This window comes from Stenella coeruleoalba, assembly GCF_951394435.1.
Source record: "Stenella coeruleoalba genome assembly, chromosome: 18".
NCBI lineage: Eukaryota > Metazoa > Chordata > Mammalia > Artiodactyla > Delphinidae > Stenella > Stenella coeruleoalba.
Window position 1 is genome coordinate 23,485,083 of NC_137164.1, and position 20,458 is coordinate 23,505,540.

The 20,458-nt window shown below is 38.7% G+C and overlaps 2 protein-coding genes and 1 long non-coding RNA gene across 4 annotated transcripts in view; 1 reads left to right on the forward strand and 2 right to left on the reverse strand.

Annotated features, from left to right (window-relative positions):
• Window positions 1-20,458, forward strand: part of EPSTI1 (epithelial stromal interaction 1) — a 99,107-nt gene that overhangs the window by 75,143 nt on the left and 3,506 nt on the right. For both annotated transcript variants that reach the window (XM_079902820.1, XM_079902821.1), the window contains 2 exons: window positions 10,757-10,830; window positions 15,967-16,066. In XM_079902820.1, coding sequence (XP_079758946.1) covers window positions 10,757-10,830; window positions 15,967-16,066 — 174 coding nt within the window. The remainder of the gene's footprint in view (window positions 1-10,756; window positions 10,831-15,966; window positions 16,067-20,458) is intronic.
• The window catches only part of LOC307176540 (uncharacterized protein), a gene marked incomplete at its 5' end in the record, with an annotated part of 40,340 nt that overhangs the window by 9,085 nt on the left and 10,797 nt on the right, over window positions 1-20,458 (reverse strand). The window lies entirely within an intron of this gene.
• Window positions 16,073-20,213, reverse strand: LOC307176543. Its single transcript, XR_013824813.1, has 3 exons — window positions 20,123-20,213; window positions 17,384-17,642; window positions 16,073-16,375 (listed from the first exon to the last, which is right to left on the reverse strand). It is a non-coding gene; the product is annotated as an uncharacterized lncRNA (long non-coding RNA).

A 20,458-nucleotide genomic window follows, 5' to 3' on the forward strand; every position in this document is an offset into this window, starting at 1 on the left:
CACAATAACAAAGTATAAAGAATTAAATAAAATTAGAGAAGTAAAAGATTTATTAGGAAAAATAAAAATATAAAAGAATCAACAACAATGAATCAACAAGGTAAAACAGAACCCCAATGTAAAAGAGGGAATAAAATAAAAGAAGCCTTGGCTATTGGTGTGGAGTTTAGCGGGGGTGGAACTTAGGCAGGGGTGCGGTTTAGGGTGGGGTGGGACCTAGGTAGGTGGGGCGTGACGTTTTAGCGGGGGGCAGGGCCTAGTCGGGGTGATGTTGAAGCATGGGGCAGGGCCTCTGCTTAGGACCTGCACGTAAGGGGAAAGGCCAGATGTCGAAAGGAGGGCCTCTGGAGTGTGGAGTTCCGGAGTTTGGAGGTAGGGCGCTGAGTGAGGTTGTGTGGGTGGGGTTTAGCCCCAGTGCATTGGAGGGGGTCTCAGAGGGGGTCTCCAGTTGTAGAGGTGGGGCCCTGGGTGGGGGTGTAGGGGTGGGGCTTGGGCTCTGCGGGGCAGGAGGGAGGCTCTGAGGGCAGAGGATTAGGCCTGGGAGCCCAACAGTCTTCCCGGTGACTAATGGATAGGGAAAGCACTGCCCCCATTCCCTTCTGTTCCTTCACGCCCCTCCCCTACCATGTCCCCCAGGGTCTCCCCGCCACTGCTGGATCCCTAACCATGGGTGGGTCCCGCTGGGTGCAGGAACTCCTCCTCTCCCCCTAACCACCCCTCAGGGGTGTTGGTCCTGGAGGTCCGGCCTTTACTTTTGCTCCCCCTTCCTTCCCTCAGGATCCATGCAGCTGGAGGAGGCATAGGTGGGCAGAGGATCAGGCCCAGGATCTCAGCAGGTTCCTGGGGGCCCAAATGGGCAGTGGAAACCTGGCCACACTCCCTTTTGATCCTCTGCCCTCCCAATGGTTCCCCAATTTGCCCCTTTGGGTGTGGGATGCCTTTCCCTCCCCCAGCCGCCCCTCAGGGCCACCAGTCCCATCCCACCTCCACTTCTCCTCCCCCTTCACTCCCCCCATGCCCCACATCCTACCCGGTTGCTGGGGGTTCCTCCCGTCCCCTTAGATGTCCGTGGTCCCCCACTGGTGCCTGGTAGGTGCCCTAGTTGTGAGGAGATGCGAATACTGCATCCTCCTAGTACGCCATCTTGACTCTGCCCCTCCTACATAATTTACTTTTTAACTACATTTTCTTTCATGCTTTCTGTTTTTTATTTTCTTGACTCAGAATTTTCTGTTCCATTTATTTATTTTTCCTCTTTTCTCTCCTCTCCTTTACTCCCCATCATAAGAAATTACACAGTGTTTTTGTTTTAAATTTTGTATGACCTTTGGTTGGCCTATTTAAGCTCAAAATATAAATCTCACTCCAGTTCAGGGAAACTTCTATTTTCCTTTCACATTTCTTCCCCTGTATTGTCTCTTCTGTCCATTTCTGGGTTATGTATCAAGTGGCTTTCGGAAATTCTGTATCTGTTCTCTATCTCTCTTAGTTGTTTTTCTTATACTTCCTGTCTCTTTGGCCTTTTCCGTTGCATTCTGAAGGAAACCTTGAGCTAGGTCATCCTGTTCACTGCGTTACTTCATGAGTGTCCATTCTGCTTACTTGGCACATGCATCAAATCTGTTTATTTACCAAGGTTGCTGACTTACTTTTTCATAGCCACGTTCTGTTTTATAAGTGCAGTAGTCTTTCTGATCTCTTCATTGATGGTAATTATACAACCGTTAAAATTTTCTATTTACTATTTTAGCAGTACTTTTTTTCCTTTCCATTTTAAGTTTTATCTCGTGTAGTTTTCTTTCTCGAATGTTTGGTGATTCTTGGTTATCTCCTCATGTTTCTTTGGGCACATGACCAAGTGAGATATACAGGAGCCTGTCTTCTGTGTGTGGCAGCCTCTTGTTCTCCTGAAGTCAGCAGGTACTGGGACATTGTCCTGTTTCTCTGAGCTCAGACACCCTTCCTCCCTTCACTGTTACCCAAGGGGCCGTGTCAGTGCTTGCTGCTATGCACACAAGCATGGCAGGGGAAGAGCCCACTGCCAAGCTCATCTCAGTGTAATTCTCCAACTGGTCATCTTCATGAATGCCTCCCAGATCTCCTTCAGAAACACAGCTAACTCAACCCCGGTTTATCCTGCATGTTTGTTTCTCCATATAGCTTATTTTGTCTCCTTTCTACCTTCTAGGAATTCAAAATTTTTTTTCTGATAGGCTGAGTGCACTTACTGATTTTGCATGGTTATTGATTTTATATACTCATTTGGAAAGTAAAAACAAACCAAAAAATGAGAACATACTTAAATTATTCAATGACAGAGAAAATTATCATAGAATACACTAGAAAAAGTGGTGAGAGCACTTTATGGGGAATGCATTCAAAGCTGTACCCTGAGATGCTCTACTCAGAGAAAGAAAAATCATAACTTTAAATCCAATCAGTACTCAAAACAGAAATGAATTAAGTATCCAGCCTAAGAATTTAGAACAAGAACAATAAACTATACTGAAGGAAGTAATTAAGAACAGAGATTAATAACAAAACATCAAGAAACAGCTGTTATAAAAATCCAACAGCTTGCTCTTTGATAAGGTCAACAAAATGAACAGATCTCTGGTAAGTCTAATGAAGAAAAGATTACACAACTGCATTTCTACTGTTTCTACACAACAGTAGAAATGAGTGGCTAGAACCACAGTTTTAGAAAAGATTAAGTTTATATTACTATATAATACTATGCTAATGAATATGTGGATTAAGTGAATGGTTTTATGAGAAAATGTAAAACTCTAAAATGATTCAAAGAATTAAAATAAAGACAAATGAAGATGTGAGTGATTTCTAAAATTTTCTGAGAATTACTTCTCCCTAACAAGCTAAATGTGGATAATTTTCCAGGCAAGTTCATCAGAATTTTCAAGGAACAGATTGTTTTTCTATGTTCTACGAATTGTTTCAGAGAAAGGAAAAAGATGAAATAATTTAGAATTAATATTATTTAACTGTCATCCCCATGATGTCACAACCTGGTAACGGGAGAAGACACACAAACACACACACACACACATACACACCCAGAGATTTATAGATATTAACATCTGAAAGAAAATTCTAACCTAATGGGATTTTTTTTCTCTTAAATAATTTACCAAGACATAGTAAGGTTTTTTCTTTGAATGCAAAGATGACTAGCTATATATTACAACTTTTTATATCATATCACTGCAGATATGATAGGTTGTGAGAGAAAAAGAATTTGACTACCTCTGTAGTTGTAAAAAATGGGCATTGGTAAGTTAAAATCTATCAATTAAAAAAAACATAGTGAGCTAGAAATAAAATTTTTTCTCTTAAGATACATATAGTCTTCCAAAGCAATAACCAACATTAATGTCAGTGGTAAAATATTAGAACAGTGAACAACATAAGGGTATTTGCAACCCCTACCACTAACCAGTGTTGTTCTGCAAATTCTAACGTAGTGCTTCTCAATGTTATTTGAAGAAAAACTCTTTTTAGTGAAGGGGAAAAAACCTTCAGTTTTGCATGGAACAAGGTTTGGGACTTGTTTTAGTCAACTTGATAAGGCAAAAATAAAAAAAGGAGTTTGTCTAATTATTGGAAATAAGTAATTTATAGATGACAGCAATCTGCCCGTACAACCCAAGAGAATCAACTGAAAAATACTTAGAACAAATGGAGTTAGAGTTGGTTATAAAACATTTATATAAGAATCAACAACTTCCTCAAATATTAGCAAAAAATTAATTAGAAAATAGGGGATAAAAAGATCTCATCAAAAAGCAACTATGGGGACTTCCCTGGTGTCACAGAGGTTAAGAATCCACTTGCCAATGCAGGGGACACGGCTTTGAGCCCTGGTTCGGGAAGATCCCACATGCCATGGAGCAACTAAGCCCGCGCGCCACATCTGCTGAAGCCTATGTGCTTAGAGCCTGTGCTCTGCAACAAGGGAAACCACTGCAATGAGAAACCCACGCACCACAACGAAGAGTAGCCCCTGCTCGCCACAACTAGAGAAAGCCTGTACACAGCAACGAAGACCAAATGCAGCCAAAAGTAAAATAAATAAATAAATAAAATTAAATAAAAAAAATTTAAAAAGCAACCATGTAAAAAATTGCTCAATCCCTAAAAAAAAAAGAACCCCCCAAAACCCCCCAAACCTAACCTCCCCCCCAGAAAACCTGAGAACTTTCCTGTGATCCATTAAAGTCAATTTGAATAAAGTAGAGATGGCTGATACCCCTTAGTGGTAAAATCAATAATAACTACAGTTCTATCCAAATTAATTAGTGAGTTAAATGGAATTCCAATAAATATCTCAATGGAATTTGATGTAGGTTGAAAAACTATATCTACACTTCAACTGGGAGAATAAGCACAATATTAAACAAGAAGTTTTATAAAAATATGGATAATAATTTGTGTGTTTGCTGGGGCAAGGAGGGCTTACATTATTAGCTATTAAAAAACATTACAGACTCCCTTGTACTGCTGCTGGTAAAAGGGGAACTGAAGGGCTATCCGACGATACCAAATTCTAAAGACTTTCCTAAATATAAAAGTATTAGATCTAAAAGGTATACATCTATTCTGAGGAAATAATCAGAGATGCACACAAGTTGTTTATATAAGAGTGTTTATTTTTAAAATCATCTTAATGGAAAATTTGAAACAATTTATTCAGCAGTAGAGGATTTGAAGATTTTGAAGTTTGGAATACAGTGCATCAATTACTACTGTGTTTTAATGACGTAGGAATATGCTCACCTACGTGAAACTGAAAAAAGGCAAGATTATAAAATAGAGTGGGTGAGTTTAGAAGCCTACCTCTTCTTCTTATGGTACTTTGTGAGTGGATTACGTCATCTCTCTAAACCTTATCTGTTATGGATGATAGTGATGTTATTTACCTAATGACATTGTTTCTAAGATTACGTGAGAGAGAGCACGTGGAGAGTTTATCCTATTGCCTGGCATGTGGAAGCCTGTAAATGTGACTCGAGGTGTTGATAAGCGGTTATAATTTCTGTATGTATGTAAATCAAGAAATGAGGGAAATATACTGACATGTTAAAGGAGCTTATCTCTGGGTAGAGGGTTTTAATGAGTGATTATTATGTTTTCCTTCATAGTTTTCGTATTTTCTACATTTTCGACAATATATAAGTAAATTTTATGACAAAGAAATTTTTTTAAGTTAGAAAGAAATATAATTTCTTAAAAAATTTCTTAAGTTAGAAGAAATTTAATAGGAAGTATTTATGGGTGGGAGATAGAGAGCTGTGTGATTCAATGACTATTGTAGCTGAAAGTCTACAATAGTAGACTTTTCAGAAAGCTGAAAGTTTCTTTATATTAAAATGATAGAATTAACAATAACTAGAAAGAAAGGAGTACACATTATTAATGCTATATTTTCACTCTCCTACTTTACCCATGAGTATTTACTTCCTTGGATTTGGTTGGTCTCCTCTCGATATTTTGAGGCCATTTCCACTTTTTCTCATAGCCAAGGACATCTTTGTTCTTCTGGGCAAAGTTACTACTGTGGGGAGCCACAGAACCAAGACTCCTCTAAGCTGTCCCCGGCCCCAAACTCTTCTCCTGTTTTAAAAATCATTCAAAGTAGGGGTTCTTGAACTCCATGGCATTAACTCTCCTGCTTCTACTATGCTTTCCCTCTCGTTGAGCTGAGAGAACACTCTCTCCCGGGAGAAGTATATCCTGCCCGTGTGATGGCACTTTCATGTTTACATAAAGCAGTCGAGCTGAACCATGTCAGAACACGTCCCACCGGAATTCAAACATGATTTCAAAATGACCCTATCCTAGTCTCCAGTTACTACAGCCTTGCTTTGGAACATGCCTTTAAACTCATCAGCTTTCTCAAGCATCCAGCCTTGAACACACCTGTTTGTTGTATAGTTGAGCCTTTGGTAAACTGCAACACAGAGAAGTGATTTCTATAACCTCTAGCAGGAGATGGTGACCCTTTTCCTTCTTGCTGTTAGCTTGGGCCCCCAGCACTGATCCCTGGCAGCCCTTCCTCCAGTGAGAGCAATCCTGGCAGAGTGGGCACAGAAAGTGGCACCGTTTGCAGTGTTGTCCTCATTGACCAGTGTTTACAGGAGGTTCTGCTCTTGGCATCTCCAAGATGATATTTTGTTTTTCCTAGTACTTAAGTACCTTCTCTGTATGGAGCTCTGTCTGAATGCAGGGAGATGAGCAGAGCAGTGAGAAGACACACACTCTTTCCCCTGGGAGCCTTCATGGATGCACTTAAAACGTCGAACATTCAGGAACATTTATTCCTTGTCTCTCATTTGCATCCCTTCCTTCGTATTCCTGTGTCATGTTGCTTGAACTTGTATTCAGTAATGCATCTTTTTGTTTTGTATCACAGTTGTTTCTGGGTCTGTCTCTCTCATTATACTGTGATTTCCTTCAGGTTGGAGCTGGGTCTTCCTTGCATCTGTACCTTCAGCCTGAATCCAGGTGTCTGGAAAACGGTTGGTGCTTCACAAATTTGTGTTGAGTGAGATAAGATTTGACAGTGTCTTAGATGCTGTGCGTCATGTCCCTCTGGCTTAGAGTGTTTTGATTTTCTTAATGTCCAAAGCTCAGTCCTTGGAACAGGAATGACTTATTTTGTATCTGTCCAACGAGGTATTGCACTTATGTGTGAGAACCGCATCAATGAACCAGGAATACTCTTATAAAGCATGCAGATGCATCTGCAGTGGCTGTCAGTTCAGCAGAACAAATTAATTAGTTGAAATAATCCTTTGTGCCACCAAAGGAAAACCAGCCTCTCCCTAGTAAATATGGTTTGCTGCTTATAGAATAATAATCCTGAGTGCAGTGGAGCTAGAGCCCCCCCCTTCTGCCACCTGGAGCAGTGGTCTTGCATGATGATGCCTCATCAGTTCCCTTACCCTTCCCTCCTGCTCTGTTTTCTCCTCTCCCCTGTCCTTGCCTCTGTAACAGGATGCTGCGTGCTATTCTCTTCCCATCCTCTTTACTTCTTCCCTGAGAGTCCTTGGCTTCATGATGTAGTATTTTGCTCTTTTACATTTTTACATATTAAAAACTGTATGTCCACTGGGATTTTTAAATAAAGGAAAGCATAAAGAAACAGAAATGGTCTCCCACACAGATAAACCTTCTTGATGGTTTGAGGAAGTAATATATTCACATGGTTCAAAAATTAAAAAAAAACCACTACTTATGATATTAAAGTTTCCTTCCTCTGCCTATCTACTCGCTAGGCTTTTATCTCAGTGATAGTTATAGTTAGCATTTTAGTATGTGGTTTACCATAAAAATGTCTAAAATATGATGTACACCAGCATGTGAGTTAAAATGGATGTATGTGTATCTTTTCTATTTACATGGAAGAGTCCCCCACGAAATTGCTCTGAACCTAACTTTTATTATTTAATGTGTCCTAGAGATCTCACCGTAGGCACCCCCCTCAGTCTATCTGATTCTTTGTAACTGCTGCATAGTATCCTGTTGTGTGGATGGTCTACCTGACTGTGCCAGGTCCTTGTTAATGTGCATTAAGACTTTCTCCTGAGCTTTTACTGTTTCAATAATACAAGTATGCCTCTCCTTTTTTTTTTTGCCTCTCCTTTTATACATATCTTTGAACACTTCTGCAAAGGATGTGTACATTTTACATATCAATGTTTATTGCTCTCCAAAAACTACATTAGTTTTTATTAACTTAGACACTCCACCAAAGTGCTAGGATGTACCTGATTCTCTATCAAACTTTTCTAGTTTCTCTCACTGTGACAGAAGAAAAATTTTATCTCGTTTTGATTTATATTTCTTTGACTTTGTGTGAAGATGATGACTATTTTTAATTTACAGGCAGTCTGTAGTTTATCTGCCAACTTCCTCCTCCTATCCTTGGCCTTTTTCTGTTTGGCGGTTGTGTTTTCCTTGTTGGTTTATATAAGGTCTTTGACTACCTCCTCAGGCCTTCCCTGAGACTCCATCTAAAATAGGAACTGAGCCACTGAGCCTCACAACAGTGTGTTTAATCCTTTGCATAGGATTATAGGTGGATATTTTTCTCACTTATTCATGGGCTTCGTTTTTTCCAGAATATAAACTCTTAAGGAGCAAGGATCTCGTCTATCTTGTTCATTATCATTTCTCCGTCATGTAGATCCAAGCCTGCCTCATAATAAGCACTCAGATATTGTTGAATGACTGAATAAAAGAATAATTGAATTAGCCTATGTATGTCATAAACATTTTTTTAAGTTTTTTTTCCCCAATTGAAGCTTTGAATTTTCATACAGCCAAATTTATTAATCCTTTTCCTTTATGATTTCTGGACCTTCCTCATTCCAAGTTTATAAATAAACTTACCCATGCCTCCTTTGGAAACTTCGGTGGTTCCATCTTTTAGATTCAAATCCTAGGGCTCTATAAAATTTATTTTGATATAAAAATAAAGGATCTTGTCCTAATTTTCTCACAGTAGTTGGCTAGTCCATCATCATTCATTGAACTCTCTCTCCTGCAAGGGTTTAGCACAACTACTTATGGTAAACTGTGTTTCCATGTAGTAAGTCTTTACCTGGACTCAATCAGATTGTTTTAATTACTGTAGTTTCATGATATGTTTTAATATTTGGGGAAGCTGGTTCTCCCTCATTTCTTTTTTTTTGTTTGCGGTACACGGGCCTCTCACTGTTGTGGCCTCTCCCGTTGTGGAGCACAGGCTCCGGACGCGCAGGCTCAGCGGCCATGGCTCATGGGCCCAGCCGCTCCGCGGCATGTGGGATCTTCCCGGACCCGGGCATGAACCCGTGTCCCCTGCATCGGCAGGCGGACTCTCAACCACTGCACCACCAGGGAAGCCCACGAAATGTTTTTTAAAAAGGCACAATAAGCCAGTATGTAGAACAAAAGAACAGGCCAGGAGGCTGGAGCAAAAAAACCAAACAAACCAGGATATCAGCACAATTTCAAGCTGGCAAGTAGAGCAGGAAAAGGCAGAACTCATTTTCAAGAAGTGGTAACGTTGAAGTTGAAGCAGTCCCGATACAAGTGTGGAATTGGAGGCAGCTGGTATTTCTGAGGGCTAGGGTTGAAAGAAGGATGACTTGGAAATCTAACTCAGGAATGGTAAGATCCCTAGGACCCTTCCCCCACCTCACTGAAAGTTTAAAAAAAAAAGTTGTAAGGATGAGGGATGAGGATGGTGGTGTACCAGGAAGGGAAGTTGGAATTGGGATGGAGGTAGTAATAGAGATATAAATCTTCTCCATGGTAGGAAGCCAAAAAAAAAAACTATTTTTTTTTAAATTAAGAAATAGAATATTCATGCTTTGAAGGAGATAAATGACAGATGAAACCACACACAAAAATTGAACATGATTGTGTGGGTGAGGGAGAGGACTGGAGCTTCTTTTATTTTAATATAAGCCTAGTATAAGTAGTACTGTTGCTTGGTAGACTTTTAAACTATGTTCATATAGCGACAAAAATTAAAATGAAAGACTTTATGCCATTGTAGAGAATGGGTCTCTAGCACAAGGCTTGGCATCGAGGTATTTAATAAGTACTTGTGAAGTGGCTGAATGAATATTATTCAGTTATTTAGAAAAGTCTCCAATTTCACCCTTGTCATTGGTGCTAGGTAGAAATTAGAATTAAATAATGTGCTTTAGGGATTAATGAGTAGCATATTTTGATTATCACAGTATAAGAAACCAGTCTTTTTATTCTGGAGACTATAGAATGTTGGAAGGCCTTTGAATATAGTTAAAAGAATAAAATGTCAATCTGAACTTTGAATTTATTTTATACTTTTCATCATGGAAGTTTGGGGGTTAAAAAAATACATGTGTTTGTATGTGTTTATCAAGAGGTGACAATATTTTCTCTCTCAGAAAACCTCTTTGACTTAGGCACTAACTTATGACATGGGCCTGATAACTTCCCTCTGCCTTTTTCTGTCTTTGACATGAGGTTATAACTTGGTCTGCCTCAAGATGTATGCAGTTGAGTATTGAGATTCTCTGGCACCTAGTTCTTTGGTTTAATACTGTAAACACAGTAACTGAGTGTGGAAGTTGTTGCCTCTTCCAAGAATATAATCAGAATGTCAGAAACTAGAGATTTAGTTTTAGTAACATGATCTCCTATTTGAAGCAAAGTATCCTCTCCAGGGAGTCCAAAGTTCTGCTAGTATATGAAGTAACCAGTCAATGATAGGTGAGTATTATTCTCCAGAATGGAAAGTGTTTTTGGAATTGCTCTACAGAATCAAGTGCAATATATATTTGTAAGTAGCCATGAATTTGTTGGGAAAAAGAAGCTTTTTTTAGAGAAATTACCAAGAAATAGTATTGTGTAACATTCGTTAAGGAACTAATTTGTTTTTTCTTTGTAAGACAGAGGTGAGCTTGGCTCACATTGTGTTTTCCTCTGTGTTACGTTGTACTGAATGGTCTAATATCTTGAACATGCACATTGGCTTTTTAATCTCACAATTTTACACTCACAGAGTTATTATTTGACTAAGGCACAATTATTTTTGCTACCTGGTTATGTAAGAAAATAATTTTACATGGAAATGGTACTCAAGTAAAAGTTTCAAAAATGAAATATTGTACCAGCTAAGGTCAAATACTTAATTGATTTGGGTGTCTTCTGTACAACCATGTTAATTGAAAACCATATTTTAAAATTTCATTGTTCCTAGAGTGAATTACTGGAATTTAAACGAGAGCAAGAGGAGGAAGAAAGAGCCAAAATCCAGCAGGCTGAACACAGGAGGTATAAATGGCAATAAAATGAGCATCCTTGGTTAAAACACTACCTATAAAGTTTTTTCAATGTTTTGGGGAAACACTGAAGTAATATTGAATACAGTTTTGGAATCTATATTACCTTTGAATCTTTATATTATTGGGGTGTGGTATTTGTGAGGATGCCAGCTGCTTTGCGTGCTCACACACACATACATGTACAATATCCAATTCTTCTGAACTGGTGGCATGAATTGACACTAGAAAGTGAAATCAGCTCTCAAGCTATATGTTTATTTAGGTCATACTTCATTTTCCCCCCATGGAACAAAGCATATTAATCCTTTGATATGATGCTTTACCATTTGTAGACTACTTTAGAATGATTGAACTAGTATAGATGGTAAGATACTCATACTTGAATATAAAAGCTCAGACAAGAACTACCATTAAAATTGTTTTATGTTGACTAACATATTAGGGAAAAAATCTTAAAATAGAACTAGTAAGTAATTTTTAATAGTGGAAATAGTCTCTATCTTATTTCTAATGTCAGGCAGTAAGAGTACCCAGAATATCATGTTGATGTTGGACCAGTGCTCGTAACTACCATAGATATCATTATTCTAGATTTTCCTAGGGAGCAGCTGGGTTATTTGAGTTTACTGCAGTGTGATTGTCTCAGGAGAAGAATTTAATGTAAAGGCTTTCATGACTTAAAGGAGCAAATTCTTTTGAAACTGACTGGCTTCACTTATGTGTTTAACCCTCCCACTATCACTAAGGTGTATTTTTAAATTGTGGTGGTTTCATTTTGTAAATGAGACTTTAAAAAGTGTTAATGGAAGCTCCCAGTTCTGCTGCAGCTGCCAACCGTGGATGTGTACTCATGTTATTTTGACTGGATTTTTCTGCTTCCATAGCCCAGTCAGAACAGTTTTAAAATATCAAATGTGAATTTATGTGTTCTTCTCTGGTTATAAGGAAACATAAAAACTCTGATACACTGGTTAGACTATTTTGTTGGGTAAAGGGGAACTGTTACTGCTACCTATTTTATAATAAAGTAGGTCATGAATTAGTTTAGTCTTTTACTTTTCTTTCTCTTTAAAAGTCTTCCTATTAAAAAACCTGATATTGTATTTCTATAACACTGGTTAGTAGTAGCCAGTTACTTCTCTGAATTTCTGAGAATTGGATTATAAAGCTTTAAGCATTTTAAAGATAGTGTTATGTCACATTAATAGGTCCCATTGCTAAGAAATTAATCTTCAATGGGCACCCAATAAAAATGCATTATTTGATTAGAGGTGGAAAAGATTACTTTTTTGTTACAGGAACCTTGACCCTTATTCTTTATTTCCTTATTGCTGAACACCTAAATATTGGTGGCACTATTTATTTCCTACATCTCCTATTCTTTCTATTGATTCTAGTTAAATGTAGATCCAAATTTAATCCAATAGGAAATCTCTCTGGATAATAAACTCAGTAATCAGTTTTGAAGCAACTGATCAAGTCTTTAAACATATTTTATGCTCTCTATCAGCTTTTGATAAAACTTATGTTTGTATTGTCCTTTGGAGTTTATAGTGAGCTTTTCTATGTTATATGAAAATACTCGTTCAGTTGTCTCTTAATGAATAAAATAGCTGTGTCCATTCCTGCTGAGGGCAACAATACAGACTATGTAGTTTGAGCATATGGGACAAAAGTTAGGTTTTCTCCAGGGACATAATTTTATTGGAGACAAAAAGACAATGTGTTTCCTACTGTTTGGAAGTTCACATAGCAGAAAGCGCAGCCCTGAGTTTTATAACAGAAAGCTTGTAGATTCCTAATAAGCTTTACAATGAATCCCATAATGATTGAACCTGATTGCACCTGAACCTGACCCAGTGTAACTTTTTGAGTAAGAGAAGAAAGTTGAAGCTCCAGTGGGAAAAGACAGAGCACTGTGGTCAAGGACTTGAAAGGATCTGGGCCACAAGCTGGAAATTGCAATGAACTGAACTGATTTATTGAAACTTGGACCATCCTTGAACAATAGTTTTTATCCTTAGAAGAAAATTCAGAGCACTAGCTTGACAGCAATGAAATGTATGTATTTTGTAACACTAGTAAACAAAAATATAAACTGGTACTTTTTTCCCCTATTTGAATTTGTTACTGAGTCCAGGCTCGTACTTCTCGTCCCATGACAGGCCAATAAATCAGAGACGAGGTGCTGGGGCAAGGAATAGCGACTTTATTCGGAAACCGGCAAACTGAGAAGATGGTGGACTCGTGTCCCAGAGAACCATCTTGCCTGAGTTAGAATTCAGGCTTCTTTTATACTAAAAAGGGAGGGAGTAAAGTCAAACATTTCCTGGTTCCCATCAGCCTCCAGAGGGGATGTGTTAATTTCTTCCTCCCTGCAGTCATTCACAGGTGGGCCTGGTCAGGATGCTTTCTGTGAGCTAAACAGGTATTTTACCTCATTATCTGAGAGGAAGGGTTCTCAAAAATGGGCCATTCTGTATAATTTAAGCTTATTGGCAACATCCCTTTAGTGATTAACTTGTAGTAGAATACAAAAGATTCTTCCCTATTACAGATTCTTGATAGAAATTGAAAAAGGTAATCTGTTTACCACCCATGATCTCTAGTTGACCCACTCTGCTGTCCTCTTAGTAACATGCTTAAAAGTGAATCACATCACCTTGTGTGCATCACAAGTTATCCATCTTCAAAGTGTTTGAGTGAATTGAGTGCAGTGGACAGTGAACTACATTCACTACCATGGGAAATTTCACAATGCAGCTGCAGTCACAGAAGCAGGCCGAGGTGGGGACCATGCACCTGGACAATTCATTCATTCACCTCTTACATATCAGGGCACACTCTGTGAAGCCTTTGTTCTAGGCACTGGGAATAGGCGTAAACAAGGCAGAGAAGGTCCCTGACTGCATGGAATTTACAATCTGGAGGAAAGAAACAGAAGTCAACAATTTAACGGCGAGATTATTTCAGACAGTGATACACACCAGGAGGACCACGTCACAGAGCGATGTTAAGAGAGAGATTAGAGACGATAGTTCCTCAATGAAGAGGTGACATCCAAAAACAAGAGCTGGTCACATAGAGATGGGGGGGCGCAAATCATACAATGGAATGCCCCCTCTTATCAAGCATAGGAACAAAAGCAAAGGCCCTAAGTCAGGAATGAGCTTGGTCTTTCTGAGTCCCAAATGATTTGATTATAGATGGTGAGGAAGAGAATAATACAACATGAGGTAAGAAAGGTAGGCAGGAAATAGAAGATTCTGTAAGCCAATGATTTTATTCTAAGACTAATAGGAGTCATGGGAGGGTTTTAAACAAAATTCCGGAAGGCATGATCCCTTTTATAATTTAGTAGGGTGGTTGTATGGAGAACAGATTGCAGAGGGCAGGAGTGGAGGCAGAAGCAAGATGAGAGACGACAGGGATTTGTACTAGAATGGTTGTCATCAAAAGAAATGGGTGATTTAGGATGTGTCTAGTGGGTGAAGCCAACAAGAATTCTAGTGGATTGGATGTGGGGTGGGATGGGGGATACTGAGGGAAAGCCCATCTTTGTTACTGACAAAAAGACTGGATAAAAACAGCCCCAGGCGTATGGACCATCCAGCATACCATTGGTTGTGTAGTTTTAGGGGGATCAAGGTCAGTTCTGTCTTCCTTAATATTCAAGTCTCCAGCTCAAGTATCTTATTTCGACCTGCATGCTGAGAGGTCTAGAAAAGGTGACTTAAACATTCAGTTCTGCAGTGAACCAGGCTGACCAGAATATGGCACCTGGGTAGATTTTATGGTGAGAGATTAAAAAAAGCCTTCTGATAACTAAGATGTGACCACTGCCAGACGCGGCTTGGAGTTGAGGAGAAAACAGCAACCCCATAAGCCAGAGACTAACCTGGGTCAACATGCAGTTGGCATTTTAGCTGGCACACTGAGCAAGACCACTAGGCAAACCCCCAGGCTCTGATTTTGCCACTCAGCAGTCATTATCCTCAAAGTTCCCAAATCTCCCACAGTCGCAGACTTACAGCCACCCACCATGACCACATTCGCTAAACTTCATGACTAAAAAGGAGGCTAACTTGACTGGGTCCTGCCTAGCCTCCCTTCCACAAGCATGGATTGAGTGGTTGCTGTGTTCCAGGCACTCTGTTTCTGCTGAGAAGCCTATGGTCTTCATGACACTGTTCCTCAATAACCCGTTCACATCATAGGGTACCTGTTACAATGCTATTTCTCCAGCCACCATGTCCCTGACTCTACTCAGCCATACATGGGCAACTCAGAGCATGGTGTGGCCTTTTTCTTTTTTAACTTCAAAAAGTGTAAGATATAACACACAGAAAGTCCATGAAATGAATATTTAGGATGATTAATTATAAAATGGACATCCAGGTAACCAGTTCCAGGAATAGAATGCAACCATCATCCTATAGGTAGCCTTATCCTGACCTTTATGATAATCACTTCCTGCCTTTCTTTATCGTTTTACCTCCTATATGTTAAACTTAATTTCTGAAATTGGTTGCTGCAAGTATGACCGAACATCAGGGAAAAATGTACCCCTCCCTTCTTTTGAAAGCTTGGGTTCCCTTCTTCTGATATTTCCCTTTTCCCACACTCTCTTCCTATTTTCCTTCTACTTTTCACTAATGGGATTTACCTTAGCAAGACTGGCAATGGGGTACAGGATATATGGGAGGGACATCTGTCTTGTAAAAACAACACCACAGAGCTATGTTTGGTTTCTCTTTATGTTTTAGCTCTTGCTGAAGCTTCCATCTTTCCTCAGCTTCTGGGGTTCACTCCTGGCATGGCCCTGAGGGGTGTGGTTGCTTGGGTGACCAAGGCTCTTGTGGAACTGGTAGAGGTGGGTAAGTGAAACTCTGAAGTTAAGAATTTATGCCCCTTTTGGTCTGAGCCAAGACTGGCACCGGCTCCACCAAAGGACTGTTCACAGCGTGTCATATGGTTAATGTGAAAAGAAGTGTCTGTAGATTTCTTCTGAGCTGAATGGGGGCAGCAGTCCCCACAGTCAGTTCAGACAGCACATTAGGTTCTCAGAAATCTCTCAGCCCTGCAGCAAGCTTTCCACTTACACACATTTTTCATTGTTTTAAAGGGTAAATAATGCTTTTCTGGACCGACTCCAAGGTGAAAGTCAACCAGGTGGCCTCCAGCACTTTGGAGGCTATTGGAATATGAATAGTGGTAACAGCTGGGTGAGTTTTATTTTTATTTTTTCTAAAAAAAATCTTTCAAAGTTGAAGAATAAAAACAATGAGAGTTTTAAAAATATGTTGTGGCCTTCTTCCCAGATACTATTTTTTTTTGGCGTGCTATTCAGCTGTGTGATGGGCAGTCAGCCAGGGTGATTACTGTAAATTCCACAATAGCTTCTGAGAGATGGAGAAGGTCCTGATTTCAGCTCCAGTCAATGCCAATCACAATAAAAAATGACACCTGCCCTTTGTTTGCTGTGTGATTGCCTGGACTGCAAGGCTTTTTAAAAAATCACCCTTTGCCCAGACCTAAAACAAAAACAAATGAACATTTTTTTTCAGGAAGATTTTCAGTGACATATGGTTATAAAAATAGTAAGCATTCTCTTGTAATATATTCTTTCAGTGAAACTAGCACGTCAAAGACACCAGCATTTAATTTTTCACTACAAAATGATTTTTAGAAACCCCTACAGCAAAATGCACTTTTTGAAAATGAAATGTTCTTACAGATTTCCGTGAAGAAAACCTTGCAACTGTGTTGTAATATGTGTGTAATGTGTTTTGTGTGCACAATATATTATTGAAACAGCACCAAAGCTTTGGAATGTATGGGATTGTGGGGTTTGCAATGTGTACAGAATCAAAACTAACTACAGTGGGTTTTACAATTTAATTGAAGCCCAAGTGTATATGTACCTACTCAAAAAAACCAGAATGGATAGAAACCTTTAAACTGGTAAAATACAACAAAGTAATCAAATGCTTGCTGACCTGGAAACTCTAGAGGAGATCACCCCTTAACAAATACTTGATGGACAAAAGATCATTTTTGAGAAGACAATCTGTTAGAAATCTTATATGCATGTTTCCTTGGAATGCATCTAGTGGTTAAAATTTATGGATAGATTTCAAAAATGTATCTATATATTGAAGATAATTAAGTGTAGACAAATTTGTAGAGAATGCACAGTGGATGTGTCTATTTATAAGGTATGCTCATGTGTATCACTATGGCATTCAGAATAGGGACAATGTACAAGAGAGAAAAAAGAATCAAAACACAGTATCTTTGCATCTTGTGTGAAACTGACATATTACTGACTTATAAGAATACACGAGTAAGAGTCATGTGGAAAATAGGGCATTGTGAATTTAAGACTATCCAAGTTTATAGAATTTATAAGTTGTGAAATGTGATTGAAACTCAGATTTTGGACAGGACTTGGAAACTTGCTGTACATTTTCTCCTCTACTTAATAATTCCTCCACCACCACCACCACCAATTTAGAAGGTACATATACATAGAAAAATACCTGGGATTGAAGGGAAGATGATGGGAGAGAGTAAATGAAGACTGCATGGGCTGCTGTTAGGAGAATGAGGATATGGGAGTCTGGCTCACCACTGACTATTGGTAGGTCTTAGGCAAGTGAGCTGTGAATCTCCACGTAGGTTCCTCACAGATAAAAAGAGAGGAACGTTGCTTTCTCACGATGTGATGTGAGTGAGGATGATTGAAGATTCCTTAGTAAGATAGGCATATCCAAGTCCAAAGTGTATACTGGCTTCTCCCTTGCGTGAAAGAAGCAGTGACACAAAGGTAAGAACTTGCTCAGTCTCCCATCTCCACCTCACTTACCTACACACATCTCTTCCTCTATGTCTGCTTTTCCTTATGGACCAGATTCTATCTCCTCCACCTACTGGGGAACTTTGTTCTAACAATGTTCTTCTCTCTCTCCTGAACTGTCAGCTGTCATCTTGACTAGAAAATTCCCATCAGCAGAAAACTTAAATAAATATACATTATATATTGAAGCCCCTTTCCCTCTTGCTACTGTCCTGTTTCTTTGTTCCCCTTTAGAGAAAAACTTTGGGGTATCTATCCTGTCTCCAATTTCTTTCCTCCCTTTTCTCTTAAACCCAGTCTAATCGGAATTTAGACCATATCTGTCTAACCACAGTGTTCTTCTCATGGCTCCTGACATTGTCTACATTACAAAATCAAATGGTTATTTCTCAATTTTCATCTTTTGACCGATCAGCATCATTTGTCATGGTGAATCACTGCCTCCTCTTTGAACCTCTTTTTTACTTGGCTTCTGGGACACTGTACTCTCCTGGGTTTCCACCTATTTCAGTGGCCACTCCTTTCTGTTCTCCTTTGCTGAATCCCCTGTATCTTTCTGTCCTCTTAACACTGGAGTGCCTCAGGGATCCACCTTGGACCATCTTCTTTACATTCATTTAATACCTTCATGGCCTCATTCATTCTCATGAAATTAAATACCAATATGCTCTGTACTCCCAAATTTCAATTTCCAGCCTAGACCTCTTCCTCTAGACTTGCAGATCCATTTGTCTACCCAACATCCCTACTTGCATGTCTAATAGACATTTCAACCTTAATATGTCTAAAACTTCACCTTTGATCCTCTTTACCCCAATGCTCTATCTGCACTTTTTCCTGTTTGCGTAACAGTACAACCCATCTCTCACATCCTCACAGCTGACCCATCATCAAATCTTCTTGACTCTTCCTTCAAAATAGATCCCAACCTCTATCACTGCTCATCTCAATTCTTGAAATAGTCTCCTCGATGGTTTCCTTGCTTCCACACTTACCCACCTAGAGTCTGTTCTCAATATGAGACTGAAAAATAAGTCAGACCCTGTCACTCCTCTGCTCAAAGCCCTCCAATGGCTCTGATAACTCTCCAAATGTTTGGAGTAAAAGCCAAAGTCCTTAGAGTAAAAGCCAAAGGATTTCTATTTACTAACCCTTACAGGGGCTCCATGATCTAGACCCCACTCTACTCCTCTGGCACTCTCCTCCTACTGCCCTTCTTCCTCATTCCTCCCAGCCATGCCAGCTTTCTGGCTGTTCTTTGAAAACTTAAGAACTGGCTGCTCCCTCTGTACTCTTCTCCAAAGTGTCCAAATGATTTGTTCTCTTTCAAGTATTTTCTTGAGTTCCAAGAATTCCTTGGCCATTCATTTAATGCTGCCACCTGTGCCCTTACCCCAGGCTCTTGTCATTCTCTTTGCAGTCTCCATTTCTTTATTCAGTAGCACTCTGCAACTTCTAACCTAATTTTCTAACATCATTTTCTTAGATGTTTTGTTGACTAATTACTCTTATTCTCTCCCTGTGGTAATTTATGTTCCATCTTCCATCAGAGCAGGGCCCTTTGACTGTTTTGTTCACTGATATATCCCAAGCATAACACAGTGACTGGAACTTACCACAAGCACAGGGAAACATGTGGTTGTGGCTGAGGTCACCAAAATGACAGAGATTTAGAACCAAATGATGTGTAATAATAAAATGATTAGATACTGAATTTAAAATAACTATGTATAAAACATTTGATGGAATAAATATTGGATTTGAAATGATGAGCAAAAACAAGAGATACAGACAACCAGGAAGATTTCAAAGAGAGCAAAACAGAACTTCTAGGAATAAAAAAATACAATCTTTGAAATTAAAGCACCCAATGAATTTATAACAAAAAGAATACAAATTAAGAATTAAACCAAAATATCATTTTTCATCTATTATTTGGCAAAGCACAAGAGACTGACAACGTACTCTGTTGGCAAGATGGGGGAAACAGTCTCTTTCACACTTTGGCGGTGGGAATTCAAAATGATTTAAACCATATCTAGATTAGTTACTGTCTTCCCATAAAATAAAAACCAGGCCTACACATATCACAGAAAAGTTTTACTAAATGTTCAAGAAACAGATTATTCCAAATGTCTAGAATGTTTTCCAAATAAATGAAAAGGAGGGAGTATTCTTCCAAAGGATTAAGCAGGTGAATGTAACTATGAATCAAAATCAAAGACTATATAGAAAATAAATTATAGCCAGTCTCACTCATAAACATAGATTAAAAAAATTACAACAAAATTTTAAGATTCAATAATGAATTTCTTAAAAAAAGCATAGTATATCCTTATCAAATTATATTCATCCCAGAAATACAAACTTGGCTTATCACAAATAAACAAAAAAAACCCCCAAAATCTGCAAGATAATTTACCTCATAAAATATAGGAGAAACACCATATGATCATCTCAATAGATACAGAGAAAGCACTTGATAAGTTTCAATACTCATTTGCAGTAAAAACTTCTAGCAAACTAGGAATAGAAAAGAAATTTCTTTAGCTAATACAGAGATCAAAGTTCTATAATAAAAACACATCAAAAGCTTTTCTTTTGAATCAGATATAAGCATTGAAAAGGAAAACATTTATAAATTACAGATGATACAATTATCTACTGAGAAAATCCAAAAGAATTTATATTAAAATTATTAGAATAAACAAGGGCCTAGCCATGTTGGTAGATAGAGGATCAATATATAAGAACTAAG